Below are 20,834 nucleotides of genomic sequence, written 5' to 3'. Positions count from 1 at the left end.
TGGAGCCCAGGGAACTAGTATAAATGAGTTAATATAAGCTGTTATTTCTGTTACAAAACATCCTTTCTCTCTAACCTAGGAGCTTTATAGCTTCAGCCAGGATCCATGAAATCCTGGCCTGCTAGCTTAGCGAGTTTGTAAGTAAGGTCATATCCAAGACTCTTTATGGTTTTGAAAGAATCTAGAGCTGGAAAAAGGTAGTACAAGGGTTAAGAAACTTGCCTTCCACATTGTCCATTGTAGTTCAATCCTCACTATAAGTCCCCTAAGCACTACCAGGAGAAAGTCCTGAGTATGTCCTGGTGTGCTCCAAAAAAAGACTTTGGAGCTGTAAAAGACCTAGTCCAGGGACCACAAAGATAGTACAGTGGGCAGGGTGCGTGCTTTGAACTGGCTTTAGTGTTTGATCCCCAGCATCCCATATGGTCCCCTGAGCACCAGACCATGGATATGATCCCAAAACCAAAAAAAAAAAAAAAAAACCCACCTTAAAACCCAACACTAGTGTAGTTAGCAAAAAAAAACAGCATTGTACACATAAATACACAAGACCCAAATAAACAGCAAATCAGAGAGCACTTTAATAAACTACAAATGAATGCAAATTTTGTTACATTTTGAATAAACTTATAGTTTTTGAATAGTTTGTATTAAAAGAGATACAAAGGAATTTCCCTGAACAGTGAAATTTTCATAAACCCGATATAAATTTCTCAATCTGTCCAGTTCTGGCTCAGAATAATACATAGCGAATATACTTTAACTCATTTATTTCTATTTAAAAATTTTTTTCAAATAAGAAATAGGAAAACCAGGGCTTACTCCTGGCACAAAAGAGGATACAAAACTTATGGTTTCCTGGCAGACAGCTCTAACAAATTCATCAAAACCCAGTGGCTTGGGGAGAGGGGGTGTCAAGTCTTGCAAACCTTTTGAATTTGAGCAGCCTCTGAGGTTCTGCTGTGTTTGGAAAATTGCATCTGGATATAAGACTGCAAAGAGATGGATCTCAAGTTCAACTGATCCTTGAGTAGCACAGGAATCTGGGGCAGCTACCCTGTACCACAGGGAATCTACATGTAATTTCTGACACCTCCAGGCTCACACATACGCAAACACACACTCTCTTCCCCAATACCCAAGTTCATGAATGGTCGAGTCCCTGAGAGGGGGGATCCCCCCAGATCCAATGTCCACAGTCTCAGATTCCAACCAACCAGTACCCAAGGTGGAATCTATGGACATGAAACCAGGACAGAAGAAAACAGTTCCTGTTCATACCAGCCTTGTTTCAGGAACAACAGTGACTGTCTTAAGTCCTAATACTTGTTTTTCATTTTTAAAGCATGACCCAAGTCTATGGAAATGAGAGGGTGGCCTGGAAGCAGGAAGAACCCACTTCTGTCTCTGGCTGCTCAGGAAACAATGGCAGATCCTAGATAAACCAGCAGATTTTCACTCAAATTATGGAAGTGCTTATAATGGCCATGTAAAACATTTCACCATGGTGCCCAGCAGTTGGGGGCAGGAAAAGGGAGACAGAGAGCAGGTCGAACTGGGATTTTCTCAGGCCACCAAGGCAGTTTCCAAATGGCCCAAACTAATGAATGAAAAGGCCAGAGGTCAGCTTTGAAGGTCTGGAATTACATTATGACTTTTTTTTTTATATCTCATCTTGGAGTTGGCTAAGAAAGTCTGGAAGGTCTATTTGTCCTAATTTTTAAAACACATTTATTTAGCCTGGTCTTATGTTTTCCATGTACCTACAAGTACAGTTCCATAATAACTCTACTTGGCGAACAATTCATAGGGAGTTTAGAAATGCGAGAAGCTTCTGAGATGGCCTGAGGAGAAAAGAAAACTATACCAGAATTCTGACAACAAAAGCACATGCTTGGAGTACTAGGCACTTGGCATATCCTTTTTCAACAAACACCATGTTTGAAATGCTTTCTGAATCTTCTTAATCCAAGGCTACTTTTAAATTCTCTCAAGAAAAACGAATCACACACTTTTCACTCATTTCCTTCAACCTATAAAACAATCCATGTTATTCTTGCAGTGGGTGGCTCCAAGCTATTGTCTTCTCTCTGCTGGACTCGGACGGTGAGCAAAGCTGTGTCCACAAGGCAAGGCCAAAAACCATCCTCAGAGGGAAAACAAGTGGCGACCTCTTGGTTGGTTTCCTGGGCCAATCAGCCTTGCCACAAGTGAACTGGAAGGACTCGAAGGAAAAAGAAGGCACTAGCCCAGGTGCCCAGCCCCCTGTATTCACAGGTTCTCAGGAAACTCCCCCACCAATAAGAAGCTGATGAAAGCCCACAGTCCTGGCTGACATACTACCAGGATGTTTCATAACATAGTAGGTGAGTTTCATTACCAAGGAAAAGGTAACTCATGGTGCCATAGGTGGGCCATAGGCAACTACATTGTCTGAAAGAGGAGCTGGGTGCTATGGAAAAATCAGAGAGATCTCTGTGCCTTTGGCTCCATTGACATCCACTGAGATGTTGCCAGGCCCTGAGAATACAGAATACAGCCACTCAAGAGTCAGTGATACACTGGCTCCCTCTTGGTGATCAACTTCTTCTAAAAGGCCTATTTACTGAAAGACCCAGGAATGGGGGGACCTCTGGCCTCAATATGACACAGAGGTCAATTCTTTTTTTTTTTTTCTCTTTTTTAGCCTTACCGAAGCAAGGCCTCAAAAAATTGGTTATGACTCAGAATTGTTCCTCTCCACGGAAATCTTTAGTAAAAGGAGAAAGATTTATGCGATCTGAAGAGAAACCAGAGTAACAGAGGTCAATTCTTGCGCTGTGTGGGAGTTGAAAGTCAGCCAATGTGTGGCTCTCTCTTAGCATGATGAAATATAGATGACAAAGGCACCCAGAGCTCTGACCTGCTGTGTCTAGCTTAGGTGAAGCCAGAGATCTCTAGCACACCCAGGAAGGGATCTATCTCCAGCAGGATAGCTCAATTCCTCATTCGGCTATGTGGTGCTGCTCTCTGTGAGGTATTTCTGTGTGTGTGTGAAACTAAACGTGGAGAAAACTTTATTTTTTGTTTTCAAAAAGAAGGGGAGAAGAAAAACAGAATGAAATGATGTACCTTATACGTATTTCTTCAAACATAGTGCCTGTGCCAAGAACTGAACAAGAGAAAAACCTGTGACATGAATAGAATAATTTATCCTGAGGCACACCCTCCCATGCTGATTAGGTATTAACACACACACACACATACATACACATATTCTTTCTTCTTTATCTCTCTCTTTTTATAAGGGGCAAGGCTTTAGACTGTGGGCAGGACCCAGAAGCTTGCTGTGAAGAAGTCAGTGAACACGGGCAGGCAGAATGCCCCACACAGGGTCCAGAGACTTGCTTTAAGAGGAGGGGTCCAAAGTCACAGACTCTAGAGAGTGCCAATTGGGAAACACACCACACACACACACACACACACACACACACACACACACACACACACACACACACACACACACGGGCTAAAAAGCCTGGTGCCTGCACCAAGTTTTTACCCTAGAGCACTCTGGCTAAAATAGAACAAGTCTCCATCAGGCCATTAGCCAGTGGCCTTTCAGGGAGTGGAGACTGGCAGGGACAACAGAGGATATTGTCAGGATGATGAGGCAGCCCTGGTCTCACGTAGGTCAGAACTTGGCTTGGTTTACCAAGTCAGTGAATTCCTTCACAGATCCTAAAGTACCGGGAGTTAGCAAGTTTATCCCATAATCACACAACTTCAGATCTGTGCTGGAGCTCTGGAGTGGAAGGACATCTTAAAGCGTCAGGACTGGATACGGCAAGATCTCAGAGCAAAGAGAAAAAGCTGACATGTCCACAACTTCAGAGAGTATCATGGAACCGCTGAAGGCCACCTTTTCCTCTGAAGTGGGAGCAGTTCCCAGAGAGAGAGAACAAGCAAGCCCCTGATGCCACTCCCATTACATGTCACCTACTTGCCATCATCTTCCTGAGTAATCCCACGGAGGTGTGGCATGGGAGAGAAATTCACTTGGCAGACACGCTGACCATGGATCTAACCAGTGTTAGAGGCACAGGATGTGGGACCTTCTCTGTCCATCCCTCCTTTCTCCATGCCTCAGTTCCACATTCTGAATTAATGGGTAGAATTAATGGGCAGAATTCTTGTGTACCCCCGACCCCTGTACCCTTTGAGGTATGGGAGATGGTTGGGCTAGAAGCGGTGCTGAGGTTGTGCTGTGGGCGAGGAGCCTTTCTCCAGCCTCTTGACATGACAGGAGTGACAGAAGAGGTGGTCCTCCAGGGGATAGCATCGGTGGCCATCCTCGTCGTTTAGCTCCAGACCGCAGTCCTAGGGTGTGAGACAGAAATGACAACCCAAACCTCAGGATGGACAGAGGAAGCCAGTTCTGAGCCAGCAGAGAGCATTGTGTGTGCCCAAGGGCAGCAATGCCCACTCCTGCTCGTTGCCCAGACCCTTTTTTTTTTTTGGTTTTTGGGTCACATCCGGCAGCACTCAGGAGTTACTCCTGGCTCTGCTCAGAAATCGCTCCTGGCAGGCTTGGGGACTGTTGTGTATGTAAACATTTCAATGGGATTCTTATGTGACTGACCCTTCCCTGATGGGTGATTGTGCCCTACCCTAGAGTGTGACCTGGCATTTTGCTCCCACCCTAGGGTGGTACCTGATTCTGCTCCCAACATTGGGTGGTACCTGATCCCACCATTGGGTGGTACCTGATTATGGGAGATAAAAGCAAGGGTCTGTGGAAGGCGAGGGGCTTTTTGGCTGGAACTAATGCTGAGGCTTTGAGCTTCAGTCTTGTACACCGAATAAAGCTAATATTTTCACAAGCCTGACTGCCTGCTAGCTGTTTACCCACCAATTCCCCTCAGAACCGCCAGCTGAACAGGGTGGCAGACGTGTGCTCCAAGCTGGAGGAGAAAGACCTCATCCTCCATCCCTCCATCAGTCAATCCCATCTAGGGCTGATTTGCAACAGGGGACCACATGGGATGCCGGAATTTAAAACACTGTTCTTCTGCATGCAAGGCAAAGTCCTTACTTCCATGCTATTTCTCCGGCCCCAAGCCCAGACCCTTCTTAAGGTTACTTTCCATACCTCCAAGGGCAGCTCAGAACTGAGGTGTGAAAATACTCATCAGATTTCCAAACCATGAACCCTCAAAAGGATGTAAGATTACATGGAAAAATCTTATATTGGGGGGTGGAAGGAAGGACATGTGTGATAAGGCAACAGGAAAGGAGCATTTGTGCCTTGTGTACTCCTAAACCTTACATCCATCCCTTACATCTCCCCAACAACACCAGGAGTAATTCCTGAGTGCAGAGCCAGGAAAAATACCTGAGTATCACCAGGTGTTGCCCAAAAACTAAAAAAAGGGTCACCAGAACAAAAACCCATGTGGAATTTGAACTTGAATCCCACTCACCCTCACTGGGCAGCCATGCCCCTCCATGTGTGAGGGTCCCGCTAGACAAAGTATCTTTGCCTTTTTCCCAGCCAAATGGGGCTGCTGACCAAGAGCCCCCTGCCTCTTTCTTCAGGGCTGGTCATGAGACTGAATCACAGGCCCATCCTCCTCACTTACAGTATCACAGAGCAAATCTGATCTCTATCCATCTACACGAGTCTCCACTTAATTCTGGGAGAATGTCCTAGCTTGCTTGGCTCTCTTCACAAGGGCTGGCATGCTGTGCTATGAGGGCCTTCAGCTCAGAAGGAGACAAAATGACAGAGAAGGGGCAGAAGGGGCTTCCCAACCTTCACCTTTCCAGCAACAAGAAGATAATATACCATGATCTCTAAAGTTTGGCTGAGAAGGGGGATCCTGGCAGAGAAGAGTCAGCTTACATCAGAGTTGGGTGACCAATTCCCTCATGGCATACCTGCCTGACAACTGGTCCCTAAATAGGCTCCCTACTACCCCCCAGCATTCAGAGTCAGTAGCTGTTCCTGAGTCAAGATGGGGTGTTACAAGCATGAGAAAACAGGAAGACTTTTATGCCCCAAATATCAGTATCTTCGCCTATCTCCCCCAAATTAGGTTTCTTCCATTTCCTCTGTTCGTAGCCCAGATTCTGTGTACTGTCTCATGCCCAGGTCTGCCAGATGTCTCTCCTCTGGGGCTATGGCCAGTGCTTGCCAGGCAAGGAGGCCTACCTCGCAGTGGTAGCAGTGCACGTGGAAATCTCGGTCCATGGACACCACGCGAATGGTCTCATCTGAGCCCTGCAGCAAAGAAAAGGGGGAAAGAACAATATAGAAAAAGCCATGTCTACCTAGGAAGAGAAAGGGAGGGACAGGGATCCCCTGGATTGTCAGAGTCAACACTGAACAAAGCACCAACATGGGCACTCTTTGTTTTGGGGGTCACACCTTGCAATGCTGTGGGGTCGTGCATTTCTACGACTCAAACCCAGATGCCCACATATGAACAGGCAAATGCTCTATTCCTGAGCCATAGACGAGCATTCTTCTTACTTTCTAATATTTTATCTGTTTGAGGGGCCTCATCTAGCAGTGCTCAGTGTGTACTTCTACTCTGTGCTCAGGGATCACCCCTCGTAGGACTCAGGGGGCCATATGCAATGCTGGGGATCAAACTCAGGTCAGCTGTGAGCAAGTAAGTGTCCTCCTCACTGTACTATTGCTCCAGCCCCATTCCTCACTTTCTAGTCTGGGTGTTCATGTAATACCAGAGCCCCTGACTTGATTATGGGTCATGCAGGGCTTACACGGTTAGGACAAGGGGCTTCCTGGGGAGGACACGGTTGATCTTGGAGCGGAAGTGATAGATGAGTTTCTACAAAGGTGTGAGGACAGGGCTCAAATCTTGTGAATGGCCTCTTACCTCTGGAGGAAGAATGGGGAGTCCACAGGCTGCGCACTTAGGAGCCAACACCCTGTGGGGAGAAGCAGAAAGAGCCAATGAGATCTGAACCCACAGTCTACAGCCCACAGACATCCCACAGTCTATACACAACACACATACATTCCACAGCCCACAGTCTACTTATGTAGACTACTTATGTAGCCCAGTCCACATATAACCCACAGGCCCCATACAGCCCACAGTTTACCCATACTATAGTGGGTCCTTCCAGCCCCACGATTTCAACCCTCTCAGGTGAGAGGCCAGGAGTCTCTCTTGTATGACTGATATAGGGAAAGCAGGTGCCATGGGGCCTATGGGGCCTAATGTGGAATCTGATTCTAGGTTTCCCAAAAACATGACTCCTCTCCGAGTAGCCTTCCCCTATGATGCCTCTCTCCATGCCATTCTGTTGTTGTTGCTGGGCTGTGGACAGCTGATGGCAGTCACTTCCCCCACTTTCAGCTTTCCTTCCATGAATCCCCAGCCGCATGGTTCCTGGGTTTCCTTACTTGTGGTAGTCCCGGACGCAGTAGATCTTGTTCTCGGAGTCAACGGTGAAGGGCACCCCATCCAAACACTCATTGCAGACAACACAGCGGAAGCAGCCAGGGTGGTAGGACTTCCCTAGGGCCTGTAAGATCTGGGGGCATGAAGGAAGAGGGACCAGTTCTGAAAGAGGCTTGATGCAGACAACCCTGGGAGGGGCCGAGGGGACAGAGTAGCAGCCATCTTCCCTGGACTATGGCCTGTTATGTGCAGGAGTAGGCTCTCCCACCGAGCCTCTGAGAGGGAGAGAATTCAGATGTAAGAACAGAGGACTTCTCAGGGACCTAAAGAGCAGAGCCTGGAGAAGATCCAAAGCAGATTTGAAGAGAAGCAAGTCATAAAAAGATGCAAGGAATTCCACATGGAAAAGACAGAACTGAGCAGGGTGCGTGTGTGTGTGCGTGTGTGTGTGTGTGTGTGTGTGTGTGTGTGTGTGTATGTGTGTGCAAAAATCCCTTAATACCCATGGGGGGGGGGTCCCTTCTAAGCAGCTTTAACTGCAGAGACTCAGTCCTGATCCTCTCAAATCCAAGTATAAGAAAGCTTCTGTACTGTTGCTTTAAACACATTCATAGGAAAGCCCCATAAGCCTCCTTCAAATGCCTCTCTGGGTCATTTGATCTGGAACAATGATCTTGTACCTGAAACTGCTGAAACCAGGACAGAACCAAGACACAGAGGGGAAGAAAGAGGAGAGAGAAAAAATATCCATGCTAAACTCAGAAAGCTACAAAATTAACTTTACACATTTCTTAAAAAAGTCAGAAACTCTCAAAGTGGACCCTGGATATGTAGCTTTATTATCACCTGGAAACTTGTGGAGATAAAAATGCACATTCTGGGATCAGGGAGACAGTGCAATGAACTCAAGTTGTTTCAGAATTCCATTCCAGAACCACTTGGTTCCCCAAACAACATGTTTGGGACTGTTGGGTGTGGCCCCAAAAGAAAAATAAAGTGAAAATAAAAAGTACCTACTCAGCTTCCACCCAGATCTCCTGAAACAGAAACTGATGGCATTTTGATTTTGTTGTAGGTTGAATTTTTAGAACCTAAAGTTTGGGCTAAGATGGGTCTGCGTTCTTCTACAATGCACAGTTAAAAGGACCTTCCATGAGACAGAAAGAATCATTTCTATGAGTTTCAGGCAGAGGCCTCCACCAGCAGCAGAAGGGAACTTGGAAGTGTGGAAAGTCTGCCAGTGCAGCAAGAAAACTCTGGGAAAGAAAGACGCTCTGGTCCTGGCTCCTTTTAGCCTACACAGTGTGGCCTGAGGCCACGACCACGATGCTGCCAAGGAGGTGAAGGGAGGGCTTCATGCTCTTCCAGCTTCTCCCTGAAAATTTGGCTTTCAAGCTTCTTATTCCCCCTGGGGTTTCACTATGAAGACCTGCAGAGCCCTTTTCAAGCTGCAGAAAGCTGCCAAATAGGAATAACATCCGGCTGAGCTTCCAATGTCCACTAGGCAATCTGGACCGAGGAATGCATTCTGGCCCCAGACTAATGCTGTCTTGGCAGAAACAGACCCCTCAATTAGTTTAACCTGCACTCTGCTGAAGTGTGGTGGGATAAAGATTCCATTTTGCTGCATTCTGACTAACTGTAATCAATTATTTTTTTAATGTGAGGAAAATAACAAATAAATAAAAATTAAATTTAAAAAAATTGGAAGAAAATGCACTGTTTTAAGCCCCAAATCCCAGGGTTTTTCTCTCCTGATGGAAAAGGCCACCGAGAGACAATTTGAACCAAGAGTAGAACATCTGGGGTTCTGTAAGAGAGCTGAGAATGTGACCTACACAAACCTTCCTGTGTGATCACCAATCCTGGCAGCTGTTAAGGTTTCTGATCTTACACTTTTCATCAGAGAGACACCCCATTAAAGGTTTTTAGGTCCCAGAGAAATCCTGCAAAACTCTCAGTTCAATGTCACATGTCTCGTGTGCTCAACAGATGTTCTCCAGGAATCAGTTCTTCCTCTCTTTCTTGCATCCAAAGACAGATGCAGAACATTTGGCACCAGCCCTTCCTGCTTCCCTGCCCCCTTGACTCGAGACTGGCTTTGTGCCTTTCTCTTTGATCCGTAGAGCAAGAAGGAAATGATGTTCTAAGATCACTGAGTCGGGGACTTCAGAAGACGAGCAGCTTCCTCTTCTCTCTTGAGCCATAAGGAGGTGAAAGCAAACCACTGAGGAAGACCAGAAGACCCCCGGGAGAGATGCGTGGAGGTTACCCCGGTTATTCCTGCCCAACTGTGCCTCCTTCTGCACATCACTGTGCAAGCAACCCCAGACAACACCTCCTGGAGTGGAAAAATCATATTGCCAAGCCCTGACCCATAGACTCATGAGCAATAAAACACCATAGCTTTTAAGTCCATGAATCTTAGGGTATCTAATCAGGCAGCAAGAGACACCCAACGTGCAAAGAAGGTAGGCTGGATGCTTTCACTCATAGGAAGCTCCAGGCCAGCAAAATAAATGTGGGGCAGTCAAGGTCATAGAGGTGGGGAACTGACTGAAAAAAACAAAACAACAACAACAACAACAAAAAGATAACAAGGAAGAATGTTTTGGGGTATGAGCTTTGTGAAAGAGGTCTGTCTCAGTCTGAGTGAAGGTTGCACAGATATACTCTCATGAATTCATTCAGCTATATACTTAAGGTATGTGCTCTTTAATCAATTAGAAAGGTAAGAGGAGGACCACTGCAGTAACTCATGGGTTGTTGAAGCACACCCTCTGCAGGTTGGAGGCCAGGGGTGGATACTTGATATGACATAATGACCTGAGCATAACAGTACTGACCTCAAGGAGTAGAGCCTGAGTCAAAAAACACAAGCAAGCAAACAAAATGTTAATGAAAAATAAAAGAAGTAAAATGCGAAGAAGGGGGAAAATAGCAATGACTCTCAGTGCTTCTTACTCAGAAGGAAATGAATGAATCAAATTAGGAAGGATCAAACTCTTTCCAATGAAAAATGTATTAGATGATCAATCTGTGATCATTATAAAATCCTATTGGCATGATCATCTACAAAGTGAAGAGTCTTATTTCTGAGAAGGAATAAGAATGCTCTCACTGACCTCCCAGGTTTGTCCAAGGATGAGACTGTTTCGAGTTCCCAGAGAAACACACACATACACTGAGAGAAACTGAGAGAGAGAAGAAGAGAGAGAGAGAAATAAAGACAGAGAGAGAGAGAGAGAGAGAGAGAGAGAGATTGGCTCTCTGAAGCCAAACATGATCAGAGAGCCAGGAGTTGAGAGACGAATGAAATATGTAAATATGTAAAGTTTACCCCACTGTCTCAGAACTAGTTATAGACACTAATACTCATTTTGGAAGGGAGTAAACCAAGCAAAATATGGAGGGAACAACATTGATTTTCCAGATTTTCTGTAACTGACTCAAATAGCTGAGATGAGGGCAGAGAAACAGGTTTGTCCGGCCTCTCATATGGGCTGGCCAGTCAGGGAAGATCAGAGGGGGGCCCAGCAGGGCAGAGAACACATGCAATAGTACATCGCTATGTAGGCACAGGGGGCTGGGAAACGGGTGGTAAGTGAATATGGCTACTACTGGAGCCTGGTTTCATAAAACAGAGAGTCCCACATTGCATGAGGGACTCCTGATCCATCTGGCAACAGGAAATGGTTTTAGACCATACAACAGCCAGAAATGTAGTGGAAAGCATCTGTGTCATGAACATGAGTTATTTCTTGGCAGTGCTTGGCCATGTTGTGATTTGGGGGTAGAAGGGGGTCACAGGTGAAAAAGCCTAAAGTGCTGCTCTCAAGGAAGCAAGCTGTATGGCACCAACCCTACTTGTGACATTGACTGCCACCAATTGGGCTGAGCCCACTCACCATGTCCATGATCAGATGGCCACAGAGAAAACACCTGTCAGCCGACTGCTGGAAACCAGAGTACTACAGGGACAAGAGAGACACAGTTAGATGTGGGCAGGACATGGGAATTTAGCCACTTTGGCCTGTAGTGAAGATTCCAAGGAATTCATCCAGAAGATGTGTCACCTTCTACAGGATCATGTCATTCCCCTAAAGACAGCCACGCTGCATGATGATAGCGTGGGATATGAGCAGCATAAACCTTATAAACTGTGATGCCCTTGTGCGGGTATTTGCTGTGACTTATTCATAGCTGCTCAAAGATAGTTTCCCCGCCATCACCTCTGGGAACTTGGAAGAGCTGCACCTTCCTGGCCTCCATCTCAGGCCTAACTGATTGGGGTTGGTGGTAGGGAGGAACACAATATCGGTAAAATGACAGATCCCTCAAAGGATTCTGCTGTGCATGAGCCTGAGGCCACTGCTGTAGTGATGAGAATAAGTTTGCAAGGCCTGGGTTTCTCAAGTGGAAGCCATGAGCACTTCAGACAGGTTAAGCGACCTGATCGAGGTCACATGGCTACTAGAGAGTGAGGAAAGACTTCAAACTATTTAGACTTCAAAGTCTGTTCTGGTCAAAAACTCTTATATTTGGGGCCAGAGAGATATCACAGTGGTAGGGTGTTTGCCTTGAAAGCAGATCCAGGACCAATGATAGTTCAAATCCTGGTATCCCATATGGTCCCCAAAACCTGCTAGGAGAGATTTCTGAGCACAGAGCCAGGAGTAACCCCTGAGAACTGCCAGGTGTGACCCCTCCCCCCAAAAATACCTCTTATATTTAAGCTACACACATATATAATACACAAAACTAGATATACAGCAATACACATCCTGTTGTCAAAAGAAAAGAAATACTCTTCAAAAATACAGTAGATATGTCATTGAGGATACTAGAAGCTTAGATGTTGCAAACACACTTAAGAGGAAAAAACAAAACAAAATGGGGCTCAAGGAAGGCTTTCAGCAGCACCTAGTCAGGGAATGGGGACCCTGCAGCATCAATTTTACATGTAACAGTCCCTTGTGTCCACTTAGGACAAAACCCGTCTCCATATTATGGTCAACAACTTCTGTGGACTAATCCTCTTTTGAGTCCCAAGACAGGGGTTGGCTGATTCAGGTTCGGTCAACTGGGGCCTTACTTAAGTCAGGCTTGGCCAATAAGGACCTCACCCTACTCAAAACCGACCAATAAGGGCCTCAGCAGATTCAGGAATGGCCAATCCAAACTAGATTTTGCCTGTGGGTGGCAGATGAACTGATGAGATTAGAGGCATCAACCATCAGGCCCAGCAGGTTGGCAACTGAGGGAACTACAGACACCAGTGCTGCCACATCCGGCCTACATAGAGGCCTGAGACTAACATGGTTGAGAGCCAGTCCCCACAACTGGAGAGAAAGTGACTCCAGAGCATCCTGACAGAATGAATTTCCTTTATATAGCTAGAGTCAGCGGGTTGCATTGCTTGTCACTGGCAAACAAGTCACCAGGTCCACCTACACACCCACCAAGAAGCAGGCCCCAGGCAGCTTTGGGCAACATGCCCCTCAAGCGTGGCATGCAGGGTGAGTCCACCCACCATTCTCAGAGCACGTTCTGCCTAGCACTTGGCTGGGTGTAAAGACAGGGAGGGTAGAAGCATGTTCTGCCTCACTGGGAGATACAACATATTCCTGGAGATGCCCATCAGTGCTCTGCTCTACTGGAACATGTCCTTAGAAATATGGTAGAACAGTCAGTGGAGGAGCACTGGACTGTGGAAACTGGGAGATTGGAGGGGCGGGGGGAGAGGGCTTGACAAAGGACAAGGTGTGCTGTCTGGGCAAGATGACACATACTAGGCCCCAGCAGAGGTAAAAAGCCTAACAGTATAGGAAAGAGGGGGCCGGAAAATTAGCATAGCGATAGGGCATAAAGCCGACCCAGAATGGAAGGTGGTTCAAATCCCAGCATCCCATATGGTCCTCCAAGACTGCCGGGAGCAATTCCTGAGTGCAGAGCCAGGAGTAACTCTGAGCACCGCCGCTGGGTGTGACCCAAACCCCACCCCCCCCAAAGAAAAAGAATATAAAAAGGAGGCAGAAAGGCAGCCTGTGCTGAACCCCAGTGTCGCCGTAGGCCTGACAGGTTGGGCTGGCACTCCTGCAGACACTGTAAATGAGGCTGTTAGGCTAGTGGGAGCCCAGCAGGTCCCAGGAGGGTGTGCTGGCATGGAGCTCAATTTCTAAAACAGGGCCAGAGAGATAGCCTTGCATGTAGAAGGATGGTGGTTCGAATCCTGGCATCCCAATCTGGTCCCCTGAGCCTGCCAGGAGCGATTTCTGAGCATAGAGCCAGGAGTAACCCCTGAGCACTGCCGGGTGTGACCCAAAAACCAAAAAAAAAAAAAAAAATTTTTTTTTTCTAAGACAGCAGGAAGCAGGAAGGTCCAGGATGAACCTGGGGACTGATTCTTGAAGAGAAGGTTTCAGACAAAATGCACAGCCTTAGCCAATAAGGGAGGTGGTGGTAGAGGGGCTGGGAATCCTAGGGGCCTATGCAGCAGACACGATGATGTCAAAGGCTGGAGCTCAAATCTGAGTATCCATGGCGTCTGGTTGAACTTTGAATGTGAGGGAGAGACGGGGAAGAAAGCAGAAGAACCCATTGTGCAATGCTTCAGACATGGGTGGAGCTGGCAGAAACAGGGAAAGCTATAAGAGGACAGTCAACAAAACAACCCTGAAGTTCTTTTGTGGGCAAAACTCCGGGCAACAAGTCACCTGTTTTGGGAACATGAGCTAGCCCTGACTCTGGCCTTGTGCATCTATCAGTAAGGAGGTGGGTCCCCTTTTTCAGGCTCTCGAACCCCAGAGAGAAAGCACTCTCTTCTATTTTACACACAACTCCAGTTTACACACAACTCCAGCATCCAGGTGATGCTCCCGTGACAAACTCACCAGGAAGTCTTCCTCACAAAACACCTTGCCGTTGACAAAATAAAAGGCTTTTCCTCTCAGCTTCCGGCCTGGGGAAAGAAGAAGCACTTAAGGGCAAGGTCAGAGAAAAATGTAAATGTGCAGTGAGAAACAAAGAGATGTTAGGAAAGGCAGAATTCTTCCAGCAAAAATCAGCACACAGAACACAGCCCCTGTGGAGAAGGTGATGAATACTGACTGCCATACCAGTATAAGACAGGGCCCTGTGGTAAATGCTGCCTGTGGAAAATCATCTCAAACACCTTCCTTCCCTCTGCAGAGAAGATTAGTCAGGGGGTCTGGGACAGGCGGCAAAGGCACCTCCAAATAGAATACCAGCAACCACACAGATTCGTGAAAATGCTGCTGTGATCATTAATAGACTCACTGCTAGTGGCTGCCCAGGAGAACCCTGTCACTTGCTTATTTTTACCTGAACTAAAGAAAACAGATGTTGCTCAGTGAATCAAAGCTGTTCCCGTTTTCTCTTTACCTACATGAAGCAGCTGAAAGCTGAAAAATTTCCAAAGCATGGACTCCTAGGGACCGGAGAGATAGCACAGCGGTAGGGCATTTGCCTTGCACATGGACGACTCAGGACGGGCGATGGTTCAAATCCCGGCATCCCATATGGTCCCCCAAGCCTGCCAGGAGTGATTTCTGAGCACAGAGCCAGGAGCGCCACTGGGTGTGGCCCAAAAACAAACAAACAAACAAACAAAAACACATGGACTCCTTCCACCTAACGTGAGTTTCCAGAAACTTCAGACTCTGTCCAGAATGTCATATTTTATCAATTCCTTTGAGATCCTTTTCAAATTCCTTGGGAGCATGACAGGTGATACGTTTGCAGCCATCAGGGGCACCTCTACGGAAAACTCTAGCTCTGTTACTCTGAAACATTTCCAGATCTGAGATTGTGCCCAGGGCAAGAGCAACTGGCAGGCTCAACGGGAGTCTGATATACTGATGGGCTGAAGACATGGTTCAAGGGGCTGAACCCATGGGTTGCATGCAGAAGCTGGAGGCTTGATCCTTGGCACCACTTGGCTCCCAAGCACTGTCTGGAATGCTGGAATGACCCTGGTGCATTGAGTCAGTGGCACCAAAAAATATAAGCCAGAACAAACTGAATGGATTCTGAACTCTTATGGTCTTAAACCACTGTTGGGGCAGGGGTCTACACCATGAAACCAAAGTCATCCAAGTCACAAACCCCCAAGGTGCTGGAAACAGAGAAATTCTTTGGGCAAATATGCCAGTGGGATATTTGCACACAGCTGGAGAGGGGTTGACAGCACTTGGAGAGGACTCAAACACACTAACACCAAGGAAAGCCACCAACAAGGAACAAGAGTCAACTGCAAAAACAAATGCTCCCCCAGATGGAAGAGATTCACTTAAAAAAAAAAAAGAAAAGAAAAGAAAAAGAAAACAGGCCACTGTCTTGAACTCTGATATAGAAAGGCTTTCTCGGGGCCGGAGGTAAGGTATTTGCCTTTCATGCAGAAGGACGGTGGTTCGAATCCCAGCATCCCATATGATCCCCTGTGCCTGCCAGGGGTGATTTCTGAGCCTAGAGCCAGGAGTAACCCTTGAACACTGTTGGGTGTGACCCAAAAATCAAACAAAACAAAAAAAAAAAGAAAGAAAGGCTTTCTCAGGGAAAGCAACAGAAAGACAATATTATAATTATGGGGCTGGAGCAGTGGCGCAAGCGGTAAGGCATCTGCTTTGGTTGAGCTAGCCTCAGATGGACCGCGGTTTGATCCCCGGGTATCCCATATGGTTTCCCAAGCCAGGAGTGATTTATGGGTGCATAGCCAGGAGTAACCCATAAACATCACCAGGTGTGGCCCCAAAACAAAAACAAAACAAAACAAGAAATATATCTTATAAAGGGGGAGGATAGGGCTGGAGAGATAGCCTGGAGGCAAGGCATTTGCCTTGCATGCAGAAGGATGGTGGTTCGAATCCCGGCATCCCGTATGGTACCCTGAGCCTGACAGGAACGATTTTGGAGCATAGAGCCAGGTAACCCCTGAGTGCTGCTGGGTGTGACCCAAAAACTAAAAAAATAAAATAAAATAAATAAAGGGGGAGGATAACATGATATCAGAAACAAACTTTTAGGAGATATTATAGTATGTGAGTATTTTTCTTGCACAAAGCTGACCCGGCATCCCATATGGTCCCTCAAGCCCACTAGGAATGATCCGTGAGTGTAGCAAAGAAGTAAGCCACTGAATGTGGCCCCAAAACTAAACAAACAAACAAAAAAAAAACCTAAACTTCTATACAAAATAAAGTAAGACCTAAAAGACCTGAGGTAGTAGAAAGACAGTACAGTGAGCAGGTCACTTGCCTTGCATGTGACCAATCCTGGTTCGATCCCCAACACCCCAACTGGTCCCCCAAACACCGCCAGGAGTCATCCCAAATGAGCACAACCAAATGGAGCCCCAAACCCAAACAAATTGATTCAAAGTAAAGACAATCCTTAAAAAGTCAAGTGACTCCTCACCATGAAGGCAGGAGGTGGCACCGTGGGGCTTTGTGAAGGACAGGAGGAGATAGCAGAAGGTCACTGTACAGGCTAAGAAAGGAAGAGGAGACTCCTAAAGGGAAATCATCTTCCCTTGGTCAAACCTCCTTTGATGAGTGCTTGAGGCTGCCTCTCACCTCAACTCATGTCCTCCACTTTCTGAGGTCTTCTGACAGATCTGGTCTATGGTAATGGAGCTGAGAGAAGTTGAAAGGGGAAGTGGACATGTTGCAGAAACTGTAAATCTTTAGTTCTCCAAGCCTCTACTGTCCTTGCCTCAAAGTCAGTGATTCACTCTTCCAGAAAGCTCCCATTCTAGAACCTTCACTGCTATTTCCTAACCACTAAACCAGGGTCACGAGAATGAGACCTCATAGAACATGGTTTCAGGGCACCCTTAGCTATGGGAGCTGATTTATTTAATAACTCATAACTTTCCTCAAGCTTCCAGAAAGCTCAAAGTTTCAGGAAGGACAAATGAGAACAAGAGTGTCTCTTTGTCTTGTGTCTGCATCAGAGATGTGGGTACGAGTTGGGCCAGTTGCCTCCATTTTCTCCCGAGCAGCCAAGATAACAACAAGGATGAAGGAATGTGATCCATGCACTCTCTGACCCCTTCTACAGCTCCTGAACTCAGCACTCAAATCTAGGGTTCCCAACAGACAGGAGGTAAAGGGGTGAGGCTGCAGTTGTCCAGGAAATCACTAGGGGGCGTGAGGAGGCTGCATGAGGCTTTCCAGAGAGCCCAGTGGACACCACACAAGGATTCTGGGAATGGGGTGCAGAAAGTTCCAAGGAAGGCAAGCTGGTGCTTATTCTTTTCATTTGTTTTCTTTCAGAGGGAACATCATTGAAGAAACCTGGGAATACTGGTGGTGGGAAGTTGATCCCAGTGGTGGAATTGTTGCTAGAACATAGCATGCCTAAATCTAAACTATGAATAATAATTTTGTAAGTCATGATGGGTTTTTTGTTTGTTTGTTTTTTGGTTTTCATTGGTTGTTTTTTTTTCCTCTTTTGGGCCACACCTGGTGATGCTCAGGGGTTACTCTTGGCTATGCGCTCAGAAATGGCTCCTGGCTTGGGGGACTATATGGGATGCTGGGGGATCAAACTGCTGTTTGTCCTAGATTAGTGCGTGCAAGGCAAACACCCTACTGCTTGCGCCACTGCTCCAGCCCCTGTAGGGCATGATGTTTTAATAAAAAATGATAAAGCTCACAGAGGAATCTCACTAAATATGCAAAAGCAATGATCCCTGAAACTCTTCTAAGAAACAACACCTTTCTCGCAGATTTTTATTTTATTTTGTTTTTTGGTCTTTGGGTCACACCTGGCAGTGCTCAGGGGTTACTCCTAGCTCTGCACTCAGAAATCCTCCTGGTAGGCACAGGAGACCGTATGGGATGCCAGGATTCAAACCACCATCTGCCCTGAATCGGCTGCGAGCAAAGCAAATGCCTCATCTCTGTGCTATCTCTCCAGCCCCATTTCTCGCAGATTTTAAACAATCACACTCAATTTGTGTGACTTTTCCTGTCATGTTCTGAAAACAGCTGAGAGTGTCAAATGACAAACTCTTTGTGGAAAGGAAACTTTAAGACATTCATTTCTAACCTAGTAGGGTTGTCTGGGACTTAGCTTAGCAAAGAACCAGAAATATAAATCAACTCTTCTGTTTCAGTTCCAGCTCAAAAGATGTGTCTGAGGCAAACGATGAAACAGCACATAAAACATTTAAAATACCATTCAAGGGATTGGGGAGATAGCTCAAAAGGCTGAGTACAAGTTTTACATGTGGAAGGGACTAAGTTTGATCCTTGCACTATATGATCCTCTCAGCATCTTCTGGCACCCAGAGGTACCAGCAGGAGTAACCCAAACCTTCAAGTGGGGAGGAGCTCACACCCAGAGGTGCTCAGGGGTTATTCCCAGATCTATACTCAAAAATCACTATTGAGATGATGGGGATAAAACCTGGGTTGGCTGCATGCAAGGCAAGTGTCCTAGCTGTCCTATTATTTCTCTGCCCCTTCCCCAGACCCCCAAATTAAAAAAAAAAAACATATATAGCATTATGTAACACAAGTAAGCTATATTAAAGGAACTTTCACTTGCGACTTAATTCAAGTTTTAAGCATTATTCTCTAGTATTAGGTACTTTAAGTGTTTATATGAAAAAGCCCACTTTAGCAACCTGAAAGATAGTACAGGGGCGAAGGTTCTGGCTTTGTACATGACTAATACCTATATTCACCATCACCACATATGGTCCTCTGAGCACTGCCAAGAGTGACCCCTGACCATAGATCCAAAAGTATGCCCTGAACATTGCCAGGAGTGGCCCAAAATCTCAAAAGATAAACAGAAGCCTTCTTTGGTTTCATATATGTCTATATTAAAATCTCCAAGAACAACTATGTATTTATATTCTAGAGAGCAGGATTTTTTTAGTTTTTAAGAGAAAACCCTAGGGGCTGGAGGGATAGCATGGAGGTAGGGAGTTTGCCTTGCAAGCAGAAGGACGGTGGTTCAAATTCTGGCATCCCATATGGTCCCCCAAGCCTGCCAGGAGCGATTTCTGAGCGTAGAGCTAGGAGTAACCCCTGAGTGCTGCCGGGTGTAACCCAAAAACCAAAAAAAGAGAGAGAAAACCCTGTTTTTTTTGTGAAAAATGGATCTCTAAAGCTATGTCTCTAAACAATATCAAGAAGATATGAGGAGATGTAACAACTGCACAGCGGTAGGACATTTGCCTTGCATGTGGCCAACCTGGAACAGACCCAAGCTCGATCCCCAGCCTCCCATATGGTCTCCCTAACCTGCCAGGAGTGATTTCTGAGTGCAGAGCCAGCAGTAACCCGTGAGCATCACTGGATGTGACGAAAGAAAGAAAGAAAGAAAGAAAGAAAGAAAGAAAGAAAGAAAGAAAGAAAGAAAGAAAGAAAGAAAGAAAGAAAGAAAGAAAGAAAGAAAGAAAGAAAGAAAGAAAGAAAGAAAGAAAGAAAGAAAGAAAGAAAGAAAGAAAGAAAGAAAGAAAGAAAGAAAGAAAGAAAGAAAGAAAGACATACACAGGACAAAAACTAGAAGAAAGACAGGTCCCTTGGGGACACCACTGACCAGACATGTCCAGTGTTTACACAGTGGAGGGTGGCAGGGAACAGACAGACAGAGCACCAGTCATGGCTTGGCTATTTTTCATCTTTCCTCCTACTTTTACTGAAGCACTTTGATTTATCATTCTATTAACGACCGTTCCGTGTAGCTCTGATTACATGCCACACCCTCCACAGTGTGTGCCCACTTCCTTCCACCAATGTCCCAAGAACCCCTTTCATACATTTCATCTTGCTTTTTTTTTTATTTTATTATTGGAGTTTATTTGGGGGGGGGGGCATGAGCCACACCTGGTAATACTCCTAATAGGGTTTGGGAAATTATATGTGGTGCTGAGATTGGAACCTGGGTCAACCACATGAAGAAATGCACAGAGAGAGAAAGAGAGAGAGAGAGAGAGAGAGAGAGAGAGAGAGAGAGAGAGAGAGAGAGAGAGAGAGTAGTGTCTTTGCCTTACACATATCTGACCCAAATTCTATCCTTGGCCATCCCATATGACACCACCAGAAAGGATTCTTTGAGTGCAGAGTGCAGAGCAGAGCCAGGAGTAAACCATAAGCACTGCCAGTTGTGACCCCAAAATACAGCAAAACAAACCTGCTGCCAGGTCCCAGAGCTCTAAAGTCCCATGTTCAGCCAGGAGATGGATTCAGGGGCTACACCTGTTTCTCCTTTCTATTCATATATGTTTGGCTGCACTCAGCAGTGCTCAGGGCTTACTCCTAACTCTGTGCTCAGGGATCTCTCCTTAACCTCTCTGTCCCTGACATGCCACGGCACTTTCACAAAGAAAGTTCCTGCCACCTTCACCAGCTTTAAGACAGTCTGGAAAGGTTCCCCTGAATA

At 46.2% G+C, this 20,834-nt stretch overlaps 1 protein-coding gene and 1 non-coding gene across 2 annotated transcripts in view; both read right to left on the bottom strand.

Annotated features, from left to right (window-relative positions):
* Positions 1-2,684: 2,684 nt before the first annotated feature.
* Positions 2,685-2,799, bottom strand: LOC126014976 (U5 spliceosomal RNA). The gene has a single exon (XR_007497890.1). It is a non-coding gene; the product is annotated as a U5 spliceosomal RNA (small nuclear RNA).
* A 1,316-nt stretch (positions 2,800-4,115) lies between these two features.
* LIMD1 (LIM domain containing 1) overlaps positions 4,116-20,834 on the bottom strand; it is a 59,957-nt gene continuing 43,238 nt past the window's right edge. Inside the window, exons 3-8 of the mRNA XM_049777444.1 lie at positions 14,309-14,376; positions 11,324-11,386; positions 7,418-7,548; positions 6,885-6,936; positions 6,194-6,262; positions 4,116-4,359 (exon numbers count right to left, since the gene is read on the bottom strand). Of these exons, the coding sequence (XP_049633401.1) occupies positions 4,222-4,359; positions 6,194-6,262; positions 6,885-6,936; positions 7,418-7,548; positions 11,324-11,386; positions 14,309-14,376 (521 nt within the window). The 3' untranslated portion in view covers positions 4,116-4,221. The remainder of the gene's footprint in view (positions 4,360-6,193; positions 6,263-6,884; positions 6,937-7,417; positions 7,549-11,323; positions 11,387-14,308; positions 14,377-20,834) is intronic.

Source organism: Suncus etruscus, chromosome 7 (assembly GCF_024139225.1).
Source record: "Suncus etruscus isolate mSunEtr1 chromosome 7, mSunEtr1.pri.cur, whole genome shotgun sequence".
In the NCBI taxonomy this organism is placed as follows: domain Eukaryota; kingdom Metazoa; phylum Chordata; class Mammalia; order Eulipotyphla; family Soricidae; genus Suncus; species Suncus etruscus.
This window is presented reverse-complemented; position numbering and strand designations above follow the sequence as displayed.